Genomic DNA, 21,574 nt, shown 5'->3' on the forward strand with positions numbered 1-21,574 from the left:
ATTAGAACAAGCCTTTGACTCTTGAGTGCATCTTCGGGCCACTGTATGTGTGTATGTTTCTCTCTCTTTATGTTTGTCTGTGTATGTGAGCGCCCTCAGTAATCCTGTCACAGCTAAGACACTGTTACTAACAGCAGCTATGTTGTCTGTTAGACAATCGGCCAAACAACGGCGTCCAAATTTCTGCCTAATGAGCTACTAGACTCAACGTGAAAGTATGACAAGTATGAAAGGGTTTGAAGTGCTAGAAAAGGACAATGTGGATGTTTAAGTGTGTCTTAACCCCTTAGAAAGCCGGTAAAACTAGTCAGAAATGTCAATCCAGGCAAGCCAAGAATTAACTGAAGGCTGAGTTTGAATCATTTAGAGTACAAGCATATAGAAAGGTAATACTCTCAAGTTTCTCACTGACTCACCGTGGGTGTCACTGGTGTGAAGTTACACAACAAAAAACTTGGCTTGTCTTAATGTTTATAGTGAAACAGAGGCCTGTAGATGACTGTAGCTGGACCGAAACTGGAAGCCTTAGCTAGCTCAGGTACAAAGCAGATAGCTATAAAAAAACAGAAAATGAGGATTTGACACCTGTTTTTATGAGGAACACTCTGGGTGTTTCAAATCTGGAGACTCCAAAAAGGACCCTTGTAGGCTCAGTTAAAATGGCTGCTGCTCCTGAATGCTTCAACTTACAGGCTTCACCTTGGGCCCTAAAGGTGACAGTTAGAGTCCTGTCAGTAGTCCAGAAGCCCCATCAGTAATACTGGCACAGAAACAGAGAAATAAACAAAATCTTTTGCATAAATATTGAGCTATTTTTTTTTAAATGTGGTTATAGTGGAGTAATAGAAACATGAATTTTGCATTAACATATCATCTTGCGCTCATATTTGCATCACTAGAGACATTATCTACAAATTTTACTATTTTCATGTTACTGGCAGCATGTCAGTCCTTATATGGCCGGGGTAGGTGACATCACAAGAGAGGCAGGCTCTTCCCTTTAACTCAAGCCCTCATTGGTTGTTGTAGGATTTAGAGAGTATAAAAAAGGACCCAACTGGTCAAATGAAGTGTCACTTCTATATCTATATCTATATATATGTCACTGCTATATAACAAGTGTCACGTTGTTATATAGCAATGCTAATAAGTCTCTGAAAAAATACATTACAGCAAATACAGTGGACTACTGAGAAAAGCAATGGGAAAAATTAAATTATACAACACCAGTCAGTGGGTCTTTATGGATGGGATCCTGTTTTTGACTGGATTTAGATTGTGAGAACTCGTTCTGATGCAGCAGGGCTGTTTGTGATGGAATATTAGAATCAGGAGAATTTCTAATGGTGAGTTGTGTCATTTGTATTATTGTGTGGTTGTTATCTGACAGATGCTTTAATTGATGCTGCTGTGGCGGTTTTATCCTGGAATGGTTTACATGGTCAGAATCCTGAGAATCAGAGCTTTCTGGTGGCGTATGGCGTGCTCATCAACATTCATTTTGTAGATAACTGAATAGTCTAAAAATAAAGTCTGCTAGCCCACTGTTTGATCTGGAAAAAAAGATAGCTGTGGGTTAAATCAGCTCTGTGGAAGTTCTAATGTGGTCTACATTAAAAGTGAGAGAAGTGTGACCATTATCATAAAAAAAAAGCGTGACTGGTAGATCAGAATGAATACTTTCTGTCACCAATCACCAAAACAGCAACCTTACACGCCAGATAGACGGTTTTACCAATCCACTGCATGGGATATAATTCACATCCTAGTGGGCAACACCTCATAGTAAAACCTTTCCAAAAACGCCTTGGAGAGTGATTGTACCAACGTCCTTTGACATAGTAGGAGTGTGTCGCCGCCAAGGGGTAAACTATATGACACATGTTATGGAGGCAGCCTTTGTCAAATCAATACCCCCGTAACAACCACCTCTTTCCCGTCATTCTCTGAATGGAAACAAGGGGTTCAGCTTAAAGCTTTGCAAGATGGATCTGCCTCAATACAGACCTGAAATCTGGACGATCCATCGGCTTTGCACGGTTTCTAATACCGTTTACCTGCGGCCAACGCTCAAGTGTTTGAGGCTGAGAGGAGCATTGTGTGTGGTTCAGTGCCAGCCAATAAGTATTAAGAATTGTGAATCAGATTAACCTTAAACGTAGCGCCCTAGACTGCTGCTGCTGCTGTGGGTCAGTCCTTCTCTATTCAGAGCAGCCCCTAACTTTATAGTCAGTCCTGTTAGTAAAAAAACATCCAATGTTGAAACCAGCAAGCAACAAAAGCCAGTAAACTAACTAAAAGAGGTAGCACAACAGTTAATAAAATGTTATTTTGATGCAGATAAATTATAGTGTCAAAATTATTCGCAATAATCATGATTAAGTCCCACAATTAGGGCACTTTTTTTTATTGCATTAATCGCATACTTCATTGTTTCTTTAGCACACTACATGGTTAAGCCACTGCAGCATCAGCAAAAATGAACAAATAAAAGTAAATCAAAATATACATTTTCACTGGTCAAATCTTCAATCTACCTGTAAAAGCAGGTCTATATCCAAACAGGACGTCAACTACTCTAAGTTAAAGACAGTAGAAAAATCCCAAATGACACAAAAGCACTTTTGAAAGCAAATAGTGGAATTTTAAAATGTGTTAAAAAAAGATGCAGTTACTCAAGATCAACTACAAAAACTCTGAGATTAATCAAGATTTAAAGCATATCTTTTGATCTCTAGATTAAATTTAACTTCAAAAAAAGGAAATTTAAGTTTCTTTAAGTTTGAAATTTGTTTGTCCATCCATTATCTACACCACCTATCCCAGTCAAGGTTGGGGCATTGGGAAGGCTGTCATTTGGCGAGAGGTAGTGTCCGCCCTAGGCTTGTCAACAGTGTTAATGTTGGCAGCTATTTTTAATTTTAGTTTTGGTTTTAGTCTGTAAATGAAATGCATTTTAGTTTTAGTCTAGTTTTAGTCGGCGAAAACCCAAAACACTTTAGTCTGAGTTTTAGTCCATAAAAAGTCCGCACATTTTAGTCTTTACTTTTAGTCCAAGCATTTATTTTCTTTCCTACATCTGGTTCCAAATCACGTTAGTGTGTTCTCTGCACCCTGCCAAACCTGGGGTCCCTGCTTTCTACAGCTGAGAGGCAGAATAACTACAGCTGCATTGCATTTTGACAGATTTACCCACAGTGGAGAAATATCACAGATTTTGAATGTCCGATGAAAACTACATTACATTTTAGTCGAGTTTTAGTCATTTTGAAAAAAACTAAGTTTAGTTTTTATCAGTTTTAGTCATCATAGATCTATTTTTGTTAGTTTTAGTCTAGTTTTTTCATAGAATAAAAGGCTGTCGACTAATAGTTCTAGTCATAGCAGGGCTGAAACGAGCAGTCGTACTCAAACTCACAACTTCTAGCGATTTGAAGTCCCTAGTTAACCCAATAGGCACATTACTGGCTTGTGAGAAGACGCCAGAGTACCAGCCTGTTGAGTGGGCTTTTTCAAGCCAGTTAATAGTTTTAATGACTGTCATATATTTATTTCACTTTACTGTAGGAGGATTTCTGCATTGCTCTCTGGAAGGTTTTTGTCCTGCTCTGTTGAACAAAGAAAGTAAAAGCATGTTGACTAAATGAGGATGACTTTGTCCTCCTTTAATCAGGTTACACTGCCACCTGTAGGAGGTCTACATTCACTACAAAGCTAAGTAGACCTACCAAGGTGACCAGCTGACCTCACTCATAGGTGATTGGTATTGGCATTTGCAGCATAAAAATGTCATCAGGACCTCCCCATTGAATGTATTAAGATGGAGTTAAACTCTGTTAACATTTAAGGTGCTGCAGGAGCTCAGACAGTCCTGACCTTAAATCCTTAAATCGACTCAACTCCTAGTAACAAGTCGCTTGTCCTGGCGATGGTTTAAAAAGCTGGGACAGCTTAGGATAATTTTAGGGAGTTAGCTGCTGGCTGATGTTGGAAGTGTGTTCTCTATGATCCTATCAGAAATGCATGATGCCTTTTTATCCATTTCCACCTACTCTTATTTCTACTTTCATTTAATCCATCCAGTAATAGAGTGACGTTACCTCATGATGTTGATGATTTTATCACTCCATGTCACTGTTGTTAATTCACACTACCTGTAGATCGAGGCCGTATGCTTTAGTTTTCATCTAATCATTATGGTCTGTCATATTTTGCAAACGTTAGTTAAAAAATTAACAAGTTAGACAATTAGACATAAACAATCTAACAAACAGTGCATTAATGAGTACTTTTCACTGATTCAGTTTAAATCTGCTATGACTTTTTGGTTGATTTGAATCAACCTTACATTTTTGTTGTAACCAATTAATGACGCAACAGACATGATCATATTTTTAAATATTAATTATTTTTGTAGAATTTAACCCTTTAAATGTCAGTTTGAGTGCAAAATCCTGAATTTGTAAAAGCTGTTGTTGTTTAAAAAAAAAGATTTTTTTTTTTTTTATATAGTAAATGAAAATTGGATTTCCTTGCAGGAGATTATCACAGCCTTAAATATGTTAATAATGAGCATAAACACTGATTTTTTTTTTTGCATTAAAATTGTATTCAAATTTTAAGATTTTTGAAAAGTAGTTAAACTCAAGGTGCAAGAAGACAAAAATAGATGTCATATACAAAGGAAAATAAAATAATTAAAACAAAAAATTTGCTTCCAGGAGCGCAGATGGTCAAGTGGTTTAAGGCGCTACCCATGTACACAGGCGGCCCGGTTTCAAATCCGGCCTGTGGCCCTTTACCGCATGTCTCTCCCCACTCTCTTCCCCTTACCCTTTAGTGGCAGTTGAAGTGCAAACCTCCATTTGTAATAAAACAAAAAAACACACACACAAAAAAAATGAAATACATTAATATTTTTGTTAAACTTCTTTTGCATTAATCTTTAGTGAAGATCAGACCCGATCATATTTTTTAAATGTTAATTATTTTTGTAGAATTAAAACCTTTAAATGCCAGTTTAGGCCAAAATCTTGGATATGTAAAAACTTGAAGGTGATTATCAAAGCCTTGAATATGTTAATAATGAGCAGAAACTTTGAAAACTTTTTTTATATTAAAATTGTATTTAAATTTTAAGATTTTTGAAAAGTTGTTACACTCAGGGTGCAAGAAGACAAAAATAGATGCCAATAGAATAGATGATAAACAGAAAAAAAAAATAAAATAAAATAAAATGAATTTTTAAAAAATAATTTAAAAATCTGCTTTCTTTGAATTTATTTTACAATCAAGATCTGACTTGATCAAAAATGCCAAATATTAAAATATTTTTTTGTAGGAACTTAACCCTTTCAGTGGCAGTTAAAGTGCAAAAAATTTTGTTTTAATGCATTATAATTTTTTTTTTTTTTTTTTTTTTTTTTGATTTGTTAATAAATTGTGACTCTCAGATTGCAAGTGGCCAAAAATGGATGCCATATGTGAATGGCAATAAAAAAAATTCCAAACCCTAAAAAAATCCCACTTTCAATTAAGAATAATAAATATCAAATATTATGAAGTTTTTAGGATTTTAACCCTTCCAGTGCCAGCTGAAGTACAAACACCTAATGTTTGTGATGTAAAAAACAAAAAACAAACACAAAAAAATTTCATAGACTACAGTGTTTTTCCTTGAATGGGATTATCACAGCTTTGAGCAGTTTAAACATGAGCAAGAACTTTGATTTTTCATGCATTCATATTCTTGTATACTCTATGATTTTAATACACTTCTACAGTAGTTCCCCCATAGGAAACCAGGATCAAAGCTTACGATTTCCTCTCAAGCCAAATATTGGACAATGACTGACATTTAGTAACAAGTAGGAAAAACTCCAAATTCAAAGCAAGGACTTCAGGATGACAGCCTCCTATCATAAAATGCATGTTTTTCACTGCAGTGGCTGGGGGATCAAGAATTGTGTTGTTTTTTATGGGTTTCAGTGGGCAGCATTCAGCAGCCTGATAGCTGAAGGGATAATGAGTTTGAGTATTTTGTTATCCTTTGGTGTGGCATGACAGCACTGTCCAGAGGGCATTAGAGACAAGAGGTGAGAGAATGTGGTCAGGCTGATCCATTATTCCTTTGACTGTCTGGACCGCTCATTTCTTCCAAATAGAGCTTAAATCCTCCAGTAATCCTGGAGCCGACTTTTACAGTGTGCTTCAGACTATTCTTCACAGACAACCTATTAAACCAGCAAATAAATCAAATGTCTGACTTTTTCACAGATTTCTGACCTTTACATCAGAATTGGAAATAAAATTACATCCAAAATTGTTTTTCAGTGGCTGTAATTCTCACTTGTACTATCATGAAATGTGAAAATTAGTAAAGTTGTTCATCATCTGCATAAAAACAAACTGTGTAATAGATATACTCTCTTTCATAATAGAAGCAGGAAATCTTGCAGTAAAAGATAAAAGATAAAGGGTTGTGACTGAAGTTATAACAGGCCTCCTTCACCAATATCTGCCTGGGATCTTTCTGAAATTTGTTCTAAAGAAAGTTTTAAAGAGACACCTACGTGGGATTCTTAAAAAGTTCTTAAACTGCTGAACTGTTCACACCTGTGTTCTTAAGTTGATGAATGCCAGGTGCTCCTAAGTAGCGTGTGCACATTTCTCCTGATTGGCATAGAGAAACATCCTTTTTATACCCATATAAGGGCATGAGACTGCAGGGCAGTGTGCAAACACAGAAGGCACACAGGACTGAGAGGAGAAGAAGCAAGATGTAAGCAACGTCCAAACTGAGAGAATGAATAATAATCACAATCTTTTGATAAAATTTGATTTTTCTTTGCACTGCTCCAAAATCTTCAAAAGAGGAAGAGTTTACAATTGATGATATTTTGTTTAAATATGGGTCTAATGATTGAAAAACAATCCCAAATGTGCAACACTTCTGTCCATAACTTTGTGGTTAAGATCAAACACGGCATGCTTAAGTTAATGTTTGACTTTATTCAGGTCATGTAGCTTTCATATTATTTTATTACATAGCAGTGTAAACTGACACAACTTAATTATTCTGGCCTATGGCTGGTCAGCTGCAACAGTGAAGAGATCATGGACACATCAATGCTGAAAAATCATAATATTATCATACCACAGTGCAGGTAAATAGAGCTTGGCTATTATTATTATTATTATTATTATTATTATTATTATTGACAATTAGATTAAATCGGTACATGGCATTCTGCAATTATTCCATCACAGGCACTGCAATATTTCTTTAACCTGGAATTTGTTTCAAAATATCAGTGTAAAAAGTTTTTTTTTCAGCAGAGATGTTATCCATTACACATCATGCAATTACTGAACTGCCTTTTTTTTAGAACTGTTCACAAAAAAATCCTACTTTCTTCATTTTTGTACAATTTTCTCATTAAATATGGAAATAACATAAAAAATATCACTTCCATCAATACCACGATTTGTATCCAGTTTGCAATATGAGTCAAAATCATAACATTTATATTTGTTTTCAAAACTGTTCATTCCTAGTTTAATCTAATATTATGTTGGCTATAAATGGAATGATAAAGTGCTTGTGTTTGTTGGAAAATAAATAAGAAGAGGAAATTAAGAAACAACTGCATATTAAATTGCAATCACAGATTGGGTAAAAAAAAAAAAAAAATCCCAGATTATATTCCCAGATCATTCAGCACAACTTGTTGATAGGGAGTTCTGGATTGTTGTTTAACTACTTTTAGGCCTTCCATTCACCTACCTTGGGGTACCAGGTTCTTTTTTCTCATGGTCTAATCTCAACATGCTCCAAGAAAGCTTAATATGCATACGACAGTTAAAATACACTACGGTATTTTTTTGCTTACTATTGGCACAAACACACGTTAATGTGGTTAATGTAACTGGTTAGAAATTGAAGATGCAACGGGTCTTAAAATGTAAAGAGGGTCTTAAAAAGGTCTTGAAAAGTGTTTTATCTTATTTTAGATTTTTCTGTATACCCTGGTAGGAAGGTTTGAAGAACAAACTCTGTCAGAATGCTTGCTGAAAGAAGGCCAAGCGAGCATCATAAATCTGAAACTCTGACAAAAATCTGAGCTTCTCTGGATAAGCATCACTCCAGTGCAGTTCTAATTCAGTACTTCTGAATATTCAGAACACCAATGGGTGCTTGTTTTTATATCCTGACTGAAAATATTAACCTCACCATAAACAAAGAAAACAGCCTCTCACACGGCGTCGTACTCAGCCGTTTGTGTTTATCCTGTCCCAGTTTTTACCGGGTCACTGGGTCTTTCCTGCGTTTAAGCCCAAATATGGAAATATGACGAGGATTATAACTTGGCTGCAGTTCAGGACACACACACATGCACAAACAGCCGCACACATTGTCAGAAAACACAACCGCACAGTCACACAGACGCGGAGCTATGAAAACGTTTCAAACGGAGACACAAAATGTCGTTCACTCATAACTCATCACACATTTATGTCTCCTCTGAGCCTCCATACGTCTTCTGACCTGAATCTTCTTCATGTGTGCGAGACAAATGCATGGGTGCACGAAGAGCCAAAATTAGCATGTAGCACATTAGCAATGCACGTTTTATTAAATGGAGTCAGTCTGTGCAAAATGGTACCTTCCTTCCTTTCTTCCTACCGGGCACAGCAGCCATTTTTTCTCCTCCGTTATGAGCTTTTATTTTGATGGGACAGAAATTTAAAACCTCCAAAGGTGATCTTTTTTATGATATGGAAATAGAGAACAGACTGTGTCAAATGGCCGCTGCATCACTGAGAGAGAGAGAGAAAGTGTTTCTGTGTGTGAAAATGTGCATCAGTGTGACTGTAGCGCTTGCAGAGCTGCGCTGTTGCCATGACAACGCTACAGGCAAAGTGGGTCAGCAGGCTCCTGCCACACCCCGGTTGGCATGGCAACAAGGCTGGTCAATTAAACCTGAGCAGCGCGATGACTCACAAACGCACACACAGAAACGACTCCCCCTTTCTGCGTGTGCGGTTCTCTTTCTCTTTCCTCTCGTCTCCTGGAGGAGCGTCGCCGTCTCTACATGTCGGCCGATGTCTCTGCATCCATGTCTGTGACCGAGGGGTTAAATCAAGACTTACAGCTGAGCACTGCATCTAGATTTTACAGAAAGAATCTTTGTTGTAGAATAATAACAGAGGAAGTAAGAAATTAAATTGACATTTATTAAATGCAATTGTCAAAGATTAAACGATATGGACAAAAGTATTCAGCCGCCCGACCATTACACCAACTGTGACATTGTATTCAAATCAATGCACTTTAATATGGAGTTGGCCCCCTTTTGCTGCCTGAACTGCCTCCACTCGACTTGGAAGGCTTTCCACAAGATTGTGGAGTGCTTCTGTGGGAATTTGTGCCCATTCATTCTGCAGAGACTTTATGAGGTCAGGCACTGATATTGGATGAGAAAGCCTGGTTCACAATCTTTGATCTTTTCATCCCAAAAGTGCTCCATGGGGTTGAGGTCAGGGCTTAGTGTGGGCCAGTCAGGTTCAAACCATGTCTTTAAAGTCCCTGCATTGTGCACTGTGCACAGTCGTGTGTGAATAGAAAAAGGCTTTTCCCAAACTGTTGCAAAAAAAGTTAAAACTATAGCTTTGTCCAAACTGTCTTGGTATGCTGAAGCATTAAGATTGGCCTTAACTGTAGATGAGGGGCAGAGTCCAAACCCTGAAAAACAGCCCCTTACCATAATCTCTCCCCCAACACACTTCACAACAGCGCTGGGAAGTCAATGAAAAATTAGATGAATTCACAGTAAAATCTATTGCAATTATCCAGTCACAGCAGATGTAATATTTCATTAACCTAAAATGTGTGTCACAGTTCTAGTTTGATACATTTTTAGGCAGAAATTTTCTGTTCCACACATCATGCAAACATTCAGGAGTAGTTTTGTGGATGTTTGCCCCATTAAAAATAAAAGACAATATTCCCATCAGTACAGCAATTCATATCAAATTTGCACTGAGTTAAAATAATCACAATAAGATATTTTCAATAATTGTCCAGCCTTAGTTTAATTTACCAGATATGAGGAACTTGAAGAAAAACTGCATATTAAATAGCAGTCACATTATTGGAGGGAAAATGGCAATTAGATTATTTTCAGTCAGGCAGGTAACGTTCTCCCAACATCACCAAACCCATACACGTTTCCACTGCTCCACAGCCCAGTGTCAGTGTGCTTTACACCACTCCATCCGAGGCTTGGCATTGGACTTGGTGGTGTGAGGCTTGTATGGAGCTGCTTGGCCATGGAAATCCATCCAATTGCTGCATTTCTATCCCAGTTTTTCACAAATTAAGCAATCATTTTAAAATTTTGAGTAAGTACAATTGCTTTTTGAATGTGTTTCTTTTGAAGGGTGTTTTGAAACTCTGCTGCAAGGAAGATGGACGCTCAAAACCTGTTGCATGTGGGTACAATTATGATAACATCTATGGTTGTTGCCTTGATAATTTTGATCAAAAGACGAAGGCAACTGATGATAGTTCAGAGGAAAAATCCATATGTATGGCAAAAGCCACGTATAAGGGTGTAAGTTAACCTTGCAAAGCAGATAGATACGCCCGTTTCCTTGTTTCTCACTGGCAAATCCATCTTGCAAAGCTCCTGTTTGAACCATTTGGGCCCAGTTAGAAAGTGACAGGACCAATCAGTAACAAGTCGTGACATAAGCAAGCAGCAAGAAGAGGCCGGCGCTGCTGAAGCGCCAGTTTTATCAGAACTTGACAACATGTCTTCGTTAAAAGAAGAACAAAGAACCGCAGCGAGTTGTTTGTTTTCTCAAAAACGACAAAAGTCGTGTACTGACATTTCTACAGTCGCCATGGTTTGCGTTTTTCCTTGGTAGCTTTGTTGCTCTGATTGGCCTGTAAAGATGTGACAGACAGAACGTTCATCCAATCACACTCTGAGTTTTTTTTTTAATCCTCTGCCCTTTCCCAAACCCTTTGTATTGAAGGTTTAACCGTGTCAGGTTAGGTGTAAGTCTAATGTTAAGAAAAGTCTTGGTCTCCTCTTCTCTCAGAGTGAACTGGTCATGTGACACCGTATGTTGCGTCCTTTAACATGTAAATGCGGAAACAATGTTTCCATTACACTTTTGCTCTACATTTGTATATCACAACGTCTGAAAAACCTCCTCATAAGGGCATAAAAACCTTTTAGTGATATTAAAAGGTTTTTTTGAAATTCAGGTGTTTCCATTACAGTTTCTATCGCACTATTTAGATTTCTAAAGGTAATAGAATTGCAGCCACTGATGCTCATGACACACAGTTTTAGTGCTAACATTTTAATGCCAGTGGACGTTCAGAGCTCTTCATCTATGAAATCAGCAGAGCATTGGCAACTTTTACACACCATGCACCTTAGCAATCGTTGACCCCACTCTGTGATTTTGCGTGGTCTCCCACTTTCTAACAATATCACCTATAGTTGACTGTGGAATATCCAGCAGGGAATTTCCTGAAGCGTCTTATTGCAAAGGTGGCGTCCGTCACAGTACCACGCTTGAAGTCACGGGGCTCTTCAGAACGACTATCATAAATGTTTGTAAATGGAGACTATGTTGCTAGGTGCTTAATTTTATACGCCTGTGGCAACAGGTCTGATTGGAACACCTGAATTCAATAATAAACTGGGGTGTCCAAATACCTTTGTCCATATAGTGTATCACTGCATTAAAAGATGTCATAAGGATTTTGTGAAACGTTAATGGAGGATCTGAACAGTCAAATGTACTCCCAACACCAGAACCATGGGCAAGCTCTGTTGGCTAGACTGTACTTCTCTATATCATGAGTTGTGTTTGATTTATGGCACAGCCACAGCTTTGCTGGCTCACAGGGATTGGTCAGTTTTGTTCGAGCTGATTGGTCGTCTCATTAAGACCTGATAAGTGTTTTTTTAAACCTAAATATAAATGAGGATGTAACAGAAACACTAGACACATTTATTGGCAGGGGAGATGGAGTTTATTGTTACTGACTCAAAAAAACCCAAACATGTTCTTCTGAATAAGTTGCAGCTTTAATTTGATAAAGCTGTTTTGGATTTTGATTTTTCCTCTTTTAACTTTGTTTGTTTGTTTGTTTGTTTTTATGTGGTTTCAAGACACATTAACTGATTTCACTTTGAGCTGATGGCTGCTGAAACCTGCCTTTTATTCTTAAATCAAATGACCCTTAAGTATTTTTGAAATGCACATGTAAATGCATGTGTTTTACTCAAGTATGTGAACTTTTTAAAGAAATATTTTCCTGCTTAGCACTTTATACAAATGTAAATGACTTAAAAAAGAGGGGAAAAAGTAATCCTATATCAATGATGAATTGAGCTCTGAGTGGAGCTGAGGTGAGATGACAAGCAGGAAGCATCCCAGCTGACTGTAAGAGGAAGAGACACCCATCAGTCAAACAGAGCAGTCTATCAAACACCTCTCTTTGAACAGTTATATAACATCAGAGGAAATCAGACCAGATTAGAAGCTTCTTTTATGAAAAATAATTATGTGTATTTTGTTTGTTCTAAAAGTGTATTAAAGCTGCAGCTTAGAACAAATCCACAGTGATTAAACCAGTCAAATGTAGGGGTTACTCTTTTATTAAACCCAGTGACTCTGAACTCATTGTGCTCTGTCTCTCCCGTGTGCTCAGTGCAAATCACATCAGAACCAGCTTGTGAAGAGGCATCATTTGTTTTACATGAATCAGTCCTGTTGTTTCTTTAGACGTTCCCTCAGGTGAAGGTTGATTAAATATTGTGGCCCTACTTTTGCTGCATCAGCAGACGACAAAGAAATGTCTGCATAGCATTTATTCAGCCTTGTAAAGCAGATGGATTAGCCAGATTACATGTCTGTCATCAGTCAAATCCATCTTCTGAAACAATAATGCTCAGTCTGAAAACAGACCTGACCAATCAGCATCAATAGAGGAGAATGAGGCGGTAGCTAAGGGTGTGGTTTAGTTGTACTGGTAGCCAAAAGCGGTGTAGCGATTAGCTTGGATGTAGCTATAGTATAGTGGCAGTTTATCAGAGCTGGGACACATTTCTTTATTAAAACAAAAGCAAAGATCCACACTGAAAGCTTCTCTTGCAGGAGAAGATGTTTTAGGACTTTTCCCAACAAGCCTCAGCATGAGTTTTATCCACCAACTAGCTCCACTGTTCATAAACTATGGCAGCGCCTGTCTGTTGGGCTCAGGTTACTGCCGGAGTAGCACATGCCTGTGTGAAATATATCCATGCAATGGGGATATGAAACAGTCTGACAGGTACACTGCATTGTCTGTTTTTTTCTTAATTCAAACCAAAGCATCAGTTAAGATTTGAATTAGATTAGTTAAGATTATTTAACCCTCAGGAGATCCTTTAAAATCCAACTCAGTTTGTTCTGGGCAGAAATCAGCCACCTCCCCAAAACTGCTGTAAAAATATGATACATTAATATTTTTTTTTTCAACTTTAAACAAGTCAATCTTGTAAAACGACTTCAGCCTGAAATAAACATAGCAAATAATTATTATATTTTGAAAACTGTAACCCTTTAAAGGCCATTATGGTTCCTTAACCCCACTGTTTTTTCACTGAAAAAAACTTTTACTGCTGTAAACTGCTGTAACTTGTTTTTATTATTGAATAAACACAGAGTGTGTGTGAAGCTGGACATGAAAGAGACAAACACAGACACACACCCAAGCGCACACCCACACACCCTAGCCCACGTGCACATGCACACACATCCCACCCACACCTGCACGTGCACACACACACCATTATCCAACATCAAAAGTGGCACACACTAACATTTCAGCAGCAAGGTACCCTTTTAGAAAACAGTAAAAAGTGTGAAATTTTGTTGCATGCTTAAAATTTTTAAAAAAGTAGCAGCATCTGGTTGACTAATATAAAATTAAAACCTGAAGGCCAGTAGTACAAAATTAAATCTGAACATCAAGGAATGCATTAGTTTAAGTTAAGATAAATGTGGGATCAAAAATGGCATTTTCAATGGTTTTCAGCGGGGCAGTTTTTGTCCAAAGGAACAAATTTGTTGGATTTTTCATAGCTTAGCCATTTTAGGCTACTTTAACAAACTGATACAACTATTAGATTTGGTAAAAATTAATATCCTCTGGCATATTTGAGCTTTATTCATTCAACACAGCCAAAATGGCATTTAAAAAAAAAAACAGAATGTACAGAAAATGGCCCCAGTAACCTCTGAGGGTTAAGATTTTTGTACCTGTCTTGTTGCTGCTTATTGGTGTTTGATATAAATGAGGACAACAGTGAGTTACTCGCTGTGGTGGCAATTCTGCAAAAAAAATTAAAAAGAAGAGAGGATCAGGACTATGGAGTCGTCTGTGGCTGATTACGCCAATCCATGCCCGTGAGCTTCAGGCTGGAGATGTTCCACCTTTTGTTGGTTTCTCCCAATCAGCCCTGTTTGCAGTATGTTACTGGAGTAACCAGCTGATTTCCTCTTTGGATTCCAAGGCACTGATTGGCTGTTGAATTATATGATGTGCCGTATGTTCTAAAATCAGCTGTAGTTGGTTGGATAAGCATTAGCATCAGCTGGTCTGAGCTGCGGTTCGCTTCATACAAGCTGCAACTGTCTTAAGGCTCACTCATGCTCTAACTTAGACAGATACAGAGCGTTTTGTGCATACTCTGTGTTCATTTCATCTATTTCTGCTCCCTCTGTTGGCATTTATAGACATGAAGAGTTGCAATATAACCAGTAATCAGAAGTGCAGTGCTGATTTGAAAAATGGTAGAACTTCACCCAGACTGAGGACATATTGCTGTTGGAGTTGTTAGAAACTATGAACATTTATGATAACAGACAAATATAGAAGAAGAGCTGGGTGGAGGACAGGCGAAGGAGCTGTGGAGGGGAGAACAGCGACCTCTTGGTAGAAACGTTGAGGTCCACCCTTAAGAATAGGCCAACATGAGGGAAGAAATGTTTGTATAATTTTAAATGCACTGATCTATTATCATGCCTTAAAGGAGCATAAATGAGCCTTTATGTAATGTTTAAAACATCTTATTGGATTGCAGATCTTTGCAGGACTTTAGCTGTACCTTTACCCCTCCAGGTCGTTTGGATCAAGAATAAAATTATCCTGGCTCCGAGTGGCAATTTAACCTATTTTGCCTTGAAGCGTCCACAGAAAGACTACAGCAGTCAGAATTATTGATAACTGAATACTTTTGGATGCCATGTATTCATAAATTAAATATACTCTGCTATTTTATGAAAGGCAGCATCGAGTACCTACACTTTTTAAAAATTACATCTGTCACTGGTTCTTTAGGAGAGGAATACATTTCTAAAAATGAAATGCAGACAAACTCCTAAAATGTCTAAATTTCAAAAGTAAATTGGCAAAACTGGGCACCAAAATATGGGATCTTTGCAGATGATGTCATGCAGCTGCAGAGAACTCCAGATGGGGGGCAGGAAGTGGTTTCTGCATAGAAAAACACCACCAGAAAGGCCAACTGTTTATGCCAAGTGTTCTAAGTGAGACAATATAAGCATTCTCAATTCTTTAACTACTTTTCTGTCCTGAAAGTTGTGAAACATTTTCGGGATTAAAAAAATGAGAGAACTGGAGAAAGCAGGCAGGAATTTATAAAACTCCATGTAAAGCCTGGGTGAACTGTCTCATTCAATGCTGATGTACAGTCCATTTCCACCGAGCGGTCTGGTTTTGGTTCCGGCTCAGTTTGTCATGGTTAAGCTCATTAAATTCTGATCTTACCCCTGTTTTCTTCAGCTGATGTCCATCCAGTCTCACTCATTATGACAGGAACTCCATCTTTTTTCAGAGATTTACATCATTTGGCTCAGGTCAGTAGAGTTGGTTGTTAAGCTCCCAAACTGTTCCTCATTTTTTAACAGTTTGGCTTTTCAAATGTAGACTAAATAACAACGGGCTGCACAGTGGTGCAGGGGTTAGCACTGCTGCCTCACAGCAAGAAGGTCCCTGGCTTCCCAGTCAGGGCCTCTCTGTGCAGAGTTTACATGTTCTCCCCGTGCATGCGTGGGTTCTCTCTGGGTACTCCAGCTTCCTCCCACCACCAAAAACATGCTCATTAGGTTAATTGGTGACTCTAAAATTGGCCATAGGTGTGAGTGTGAGCGTGCCTGGTTCTCTGCAATTGACTGGTGACCAGTCCAGGGTGTACCCCGCCTCTCGCCCAATGACAGCTGGGATAGGCTCAAGCCCCCCCGTGACCCCACACGGGATAAGCGGTTAAGAAAATGGATGAACTAAACAAGAGAAAAGGAAGGAGGAAAGGAAACTGGCACTCAAATGTGAGATAGTTATAGATGCACGCATAACAGCCATTTCTTACCCCACAAGGTTTGCTTGGTTCATAGTACATTGACATTTCAAGTTTGTGACAAAATGAGGAGTTTTTTTATTATGTTAAAGGGGCTCTGATAGCCTCTTAGCTCTGTAAAAGACTGTTCTAGACTCTTGTCTCCCTTCATCTGACCAGATGACTCTTGGAGGTCTGCAAGACTGAGTATACTGAGATATCGATTGCAGTTAAACTGTGGAAAAAAGAACATTTTCTAAAGTTTAGTGATCATACTCAATGTATGTGGAAATTTCCTGATGGTAATTGTAGTGTATAGGTCCATTTAGAGCTTTAAAGTACTAACTTTCCTCTGTTCCCATCCATTCATAACAGCTGTCCCCCTCTTCCTGCCACCACTCAGGCATTCCTGCATCATCGGGATCACTATACTGAGCAAGTTTTTGTGCAGCTTTAGCAGGGTGTTTGACTTTGTTTGCAATTTTGCATAATTAAAAATGAGCAGATTTGGGTGTATAGGACTTTTTTTGCTGCCATTGTATTAAAATAGATATTGATATTGTTCTATTAATCACAGATCAAACTTTACTGACAGACTTAGGACAATTTCCCCTGATAATGATCTTCTCAACATCATCTTTAAGAGTCACTCTTCCTCTCCTGTGTTCTCAGAAGAACCAGTTTGATAACTGTTATCCCACTTAATGTCCAGCAGGCTTGTTTGTACATCCTCAGACAATGCTGCGTTCACATCAACCTGCCAAAAACTCGGGAATAAACCAGCGTGGTTTTGATCCTTTTTTGCTAAGATTAACTAGTGAGCCTTTTTTATGCTGTCCTCCTGCATTTGGCATATGTTGATGTGATTAATTAGAGTTCTGCACCTGCCGTGTTATATAATTGTTCAGTGGCTGTGAATGATGCACCAACAATTCAGACATTTTGTTTGGCCGCTTTTGAAACGGTCTCTGACGTTGCTCTTCAATAAAAGGGAGTCTTTCCTCTTTTAGAATAGGCGTGTTAGGTTTCCAGCCTAAAAATACCAGCAATCAACCCATAGATTTTGTTTTTACTTGAGTAAAATTTATGAGGATGCACCTCTGTTAATGTAAAACTTTGAAAGCTTGGATTCTTTTAAAGTAGAATACCTGGTTAGAAACTGATTCTTCCTTCTGTCGTCTTTTTTAAATTTTCACCAGTGCATTAAACCACAAACACCCCTGCAGTTTTGTATCAAAAATCTGCTGTCAGCTCCCTAATTCTGTCTTTGTGTGCTTCCAGGCTGTAAGGAGTGCTGTGAGCGATGTGTGGGCAGCCTGCCCTGGGCCTCCCTCATCGCCACCATCCTCCTCTACATGGGCGTGGCCTTGTTCTGTGGATGCGGCCATGAGGCTCTGAGCGGCACCGTCTCCATCCTCCAGAACTACTTTGAGGTCATCAGAGCTCCAGGAGAGACGCTGGATGTGTTCACCATGTGAGTGGCTCTGTGTTTTTTTCCCAAGGAATGTTCAAGAAGCTCACCTGAGGTTCATGTTCAGTCAGGTTCCTCAGTCGTCTCAAACTCTAAGCAGGATTTTTAGATATTTTTGGAACACTGAGACACCAGGCAACCTCCGCTGTTAAAACTGAGGCCGAAGCAGATGTGCAAAAAATACCCCTGCAGCCCTTTATTCCCACACTGTATGAGAGGTTCACAAATTGCTTCACATTGTGCAACACCACATGCTTGCTCTCCCCACTACATCCCAGTCACTGCCCTGTGAAAACAATATGGAATCTACCATTTTATTTTAAAAGCAGACAAGCAGAAGTGTGCTGGTTTGAGCTAGCCTTGCAAAGCAGATGGATATGCCAGATTTCATATCTGTCATCAGGCACATCCATCTTGCAAAGCTCGCAGTCTGAAACGATTGTGCCCCATCAGACCAATCAGAGGTGCTGGATACAGGCCTGGTTTATTTGTACTGGAAGCCAATAGCAATGGCTGCTACCAGTGTAGCATTAACCTCAGAGCTAGCTGCAGAATAGTGGAAGTTTTATCATAACTGGACTACATTTCTATTAAATAAAGGGCAAAGAACAGCACTGAAAGTTTTTCATGATGGAAAAGATGCTTTCACTCTTCTGACCTGCTTCGACGTGAGTTTGGTTCAGTTGTACAGTGAGCTGCTATATGCAATGGCTGCTGCCAGTATAGCAATTAGTTCTTATGTAGCCATAATATAGAAAGGGAATGTATACAGTAATGCTGTATCCCAGGGTATCAAAAATAGCCACAGTATTGCTTTAATTACTGTTGTGAGGATGATGCTGTGCAATGAGCACCTTCTTATAATAAATGTCTTCAGAGTGTGTGTCCATTTCCATCAGCAGCACCGCTGCCTGTTTGTAGAGATGCTTTAAAATATTATAATATTATATATCCTTGCATGCCATGGCACAGCACAGCTGGCACAGTTGGCACCGTGGTATGGTGGTCTCAGGCCACACTGTTAAACGTGCACCAGTGAGTTTAAAAACACTTTAATTCTTCTTTCTGGGTGTAGAACGGTGATGAGAAATTATAACTTTTTAATGTGACGCGTCCATCAGCAGCAGTGCCAGACACAATTAAAACCATCAAAGGTTTCTGAATCACTTTAACTTGAAGCACAATACAGAAATAAGTAACAATAGAGGTATGTCTTCATCTGTTTAAAAGCACAAAGAACATTTCTTCACATTCCCAGATCCTATAACAGTTTCTCATGTTAAATCAGGGAAGAGAGAGGAAAAGAGCGCACATATGTGCCATAGATGGAGAGGCTCTGATGTAGCTCAGTTCACTTACTAATGTAAGAAGAATCCTTCAATTATGAATCACTTCCAGCGCTCTGGTTAACCTCGCCTTATAAAAATCATTATTTTTAGACCTGAAGCATTTTGTTAAAGGATTTAATGAAATGCTGGTGTCCTGCTTGCTGTGCTTGCACATGCACACCGACAAGTGCCTGGATAATGTGATTTTTGAACACCTGGTGGTAATATTAAAAAATAAATACCACAGAATCCTAGTATAGAGGCAGTTTTGTCATAACTGGGCTGCATTTCTTTATTAAAACTAGAGCACACTAAAAGTTTTCTTTGGTGGAAATGATGTGTTTGCACTTCTCCTGAACGGCCTCGGCATGAGTTTTATCCACAAACTCCACTGTTCATAAACTACAGCAACACCTGCCTGTACAGATTTCTACCGAGCTGTGCATGCCTACAATCTCATTTTGTCTTGTCACTCTGATTGGCCCATAATTTATTTGACAGACAGAGCACTCGTCCAATCTCAGAATTTTCCTAAAAGCCCCGCCTTTCCCAAGCACTTTGTATTCAAGGTTTCCAAGAAGAATGTGAAATATATCCATACAATGGAGATATGAAACAGTCCATCTGGAGTGTCAGGTCACCATTTACCGACATTAATTTAGATCATATGTTTCCACCTAGAAAGGGGGCGGGGCCAGCATTGTTTTTGTAAAGCACCCAGATGGATTGATCTTATACTGTAGACTGACTCACTTAAGGATTAAGTCTGCATGTAAGCTTTACTTTTTCATTACATTTCTGTTTTAATAATTTTGTAAAAATGTTGAGAGAATTTTGATTTTCTCACTATTGGAAAAGATCATTTAAAAACAACTTTCATGATAATTTTCTGCTTGTTTACAGAAGCCAAAGATCATGCTCATAACTGTTGACTTCATAACTTCATACACACATACAGACCCTGTTTTTATTCTTATTTCTTATGTAGTATTTTACTAAGTGAAGCTCTTTAATGGTTATAGACCAACAGTGCTGTTTCTGAATTGCAAAACTTAAATAATAATAATATTTATATTTAAAAAAGCCATATTTAGCACCAGAGTAGAACTATATTAAGCACCCTGTTTTTAAGAATAATTAAGATAGCTTGATTAATAATTAATAGAACTATCAAAATAATTCATCATTCAGTTACAAGTTGTAATTTGTATTGCTTTTCAGGAGGAAGAATTTGTCTTCCATTTCACACAACACACAGGGTTTTTTCAGAGAAAAATCGGTGGCTACTTGCTTCAGGCTCACCCTCGGTCTTGGCCTCTTTTCTCCGACTTGTTTTTGGCAAATTATCGCGTTGATTAAGCCGAAAAAAAACATGTTGAGACCACAGGATGCCGTCTAGCAGGAAAGCAAATAAATACTAATTAATCTCTGTGGTTGTGGGCGTGTGTGTTTGTGTGTGTCCTCCTCACAGTATTGACATCCTGAAGTACATCATCTACGGCCTTGCAGCTGGCTTCTTTGTGTTTGGAGTGCTGCTGCTGGTGGAGGGCTTCTTCACCACTGGAGCCATCAGGGATCTCTATGGAGAGTTCAAGATCACCGCCTGCGGACGCTGCCTGACTGCTTTCGTAAGTAGCCTGACGATTTAACATCATATTTTAATGTTGCAGTCATTTAATTGAAATGATATAATAGAAAACAGAGTTTAGGTACTTGTTAATTACTTTTAGTGTAAAGGATAGCGCTGGTACTATTGCATCTTATGTAATGACTTAAAAGACAAAAAGGAATATATCTTATTGATAAATAGCCTACATTTTATAACTTTGCAAATCAGATGGATTGGCTAGATTCTATGTCAGGCATCAGACAGATCCATCAGCAAAGGAAGGATTGGGATCGGTCAGATCTCAAAACAGACCTGACCAATCAGTGTCATTCTGGGAGAATGAGCTATGGGTGGGATTTAGTTGTACTGGAAGCCAGCATATACAGTGGCTGCTGCCTGGGTAGCACAGATGTAGCTACAGTATAGCAGCAATTTTATCAGAACTGGAGCACATTTCAAGATCCACACTGAAAGCTTCTCTAAGTAGAGAGATGTTATTGGGCATGAGTTTTATCCACCAACAAGCTCTCCTGTTCATTGACTACAGTAGCGTGAGCTTAGGTTGCAAACAGAGTTGTACATGCCTTATTTTGTCTTGCTCTGATTGGCCCGGCATTAAAGTGACAGACATAACATTTGTCCAATCGACCTTGCAGGCCGTTAGGTTGATCCAAAGTTCGGCTGAGACCGCAATTTCAATATGGAAGTGTCCACGGACTGGCTTCAACAGCCTTTTGAG

At 38.6% G+C, this 21,574-nt stretch overlaps 1 protein-coding gene across 1 annotated transcript in view; it reads left to right on the plus strand.

Annotated features, from left to right (window-relative positions):
- The window catches only part of LOC121508906 (neuronal membrane glycoprotein M6-a-like), a 67,887-nt gene that overhangs the window by 22,497 nt on the left and 23,816 nt on the right, over nt 1-21,574 (plus strand). Inside the window, exons 2-3 of the mRNA XM_041786047.1 lie at nt 17,709-17,901; nt 20,698-20,854. Coding sequence (XP_041641981.1) covers nt 17,709-17,901; nt 20,698-20,854 — 350 coding nt within the window. The remainder of the gene's footprint in view (nt 1-17,708; nt 17,902-20,697; nt 20,855-21,574) is intronic.

The sequence above is a fragment of the Cheilinus undulatus genome, linkage group 4, assembly GCF_018320785.1.
Source record: "Cheilinus undulatus linkage group 4, ASM1832078v1, whole genome shotgun sequence".
Lineage (NCBI taxonomy): Eukaryota > Metazoa > Chordata > Actinopteri > Labriformes > Labridae > Cheilinus > Cheilinus undulatus.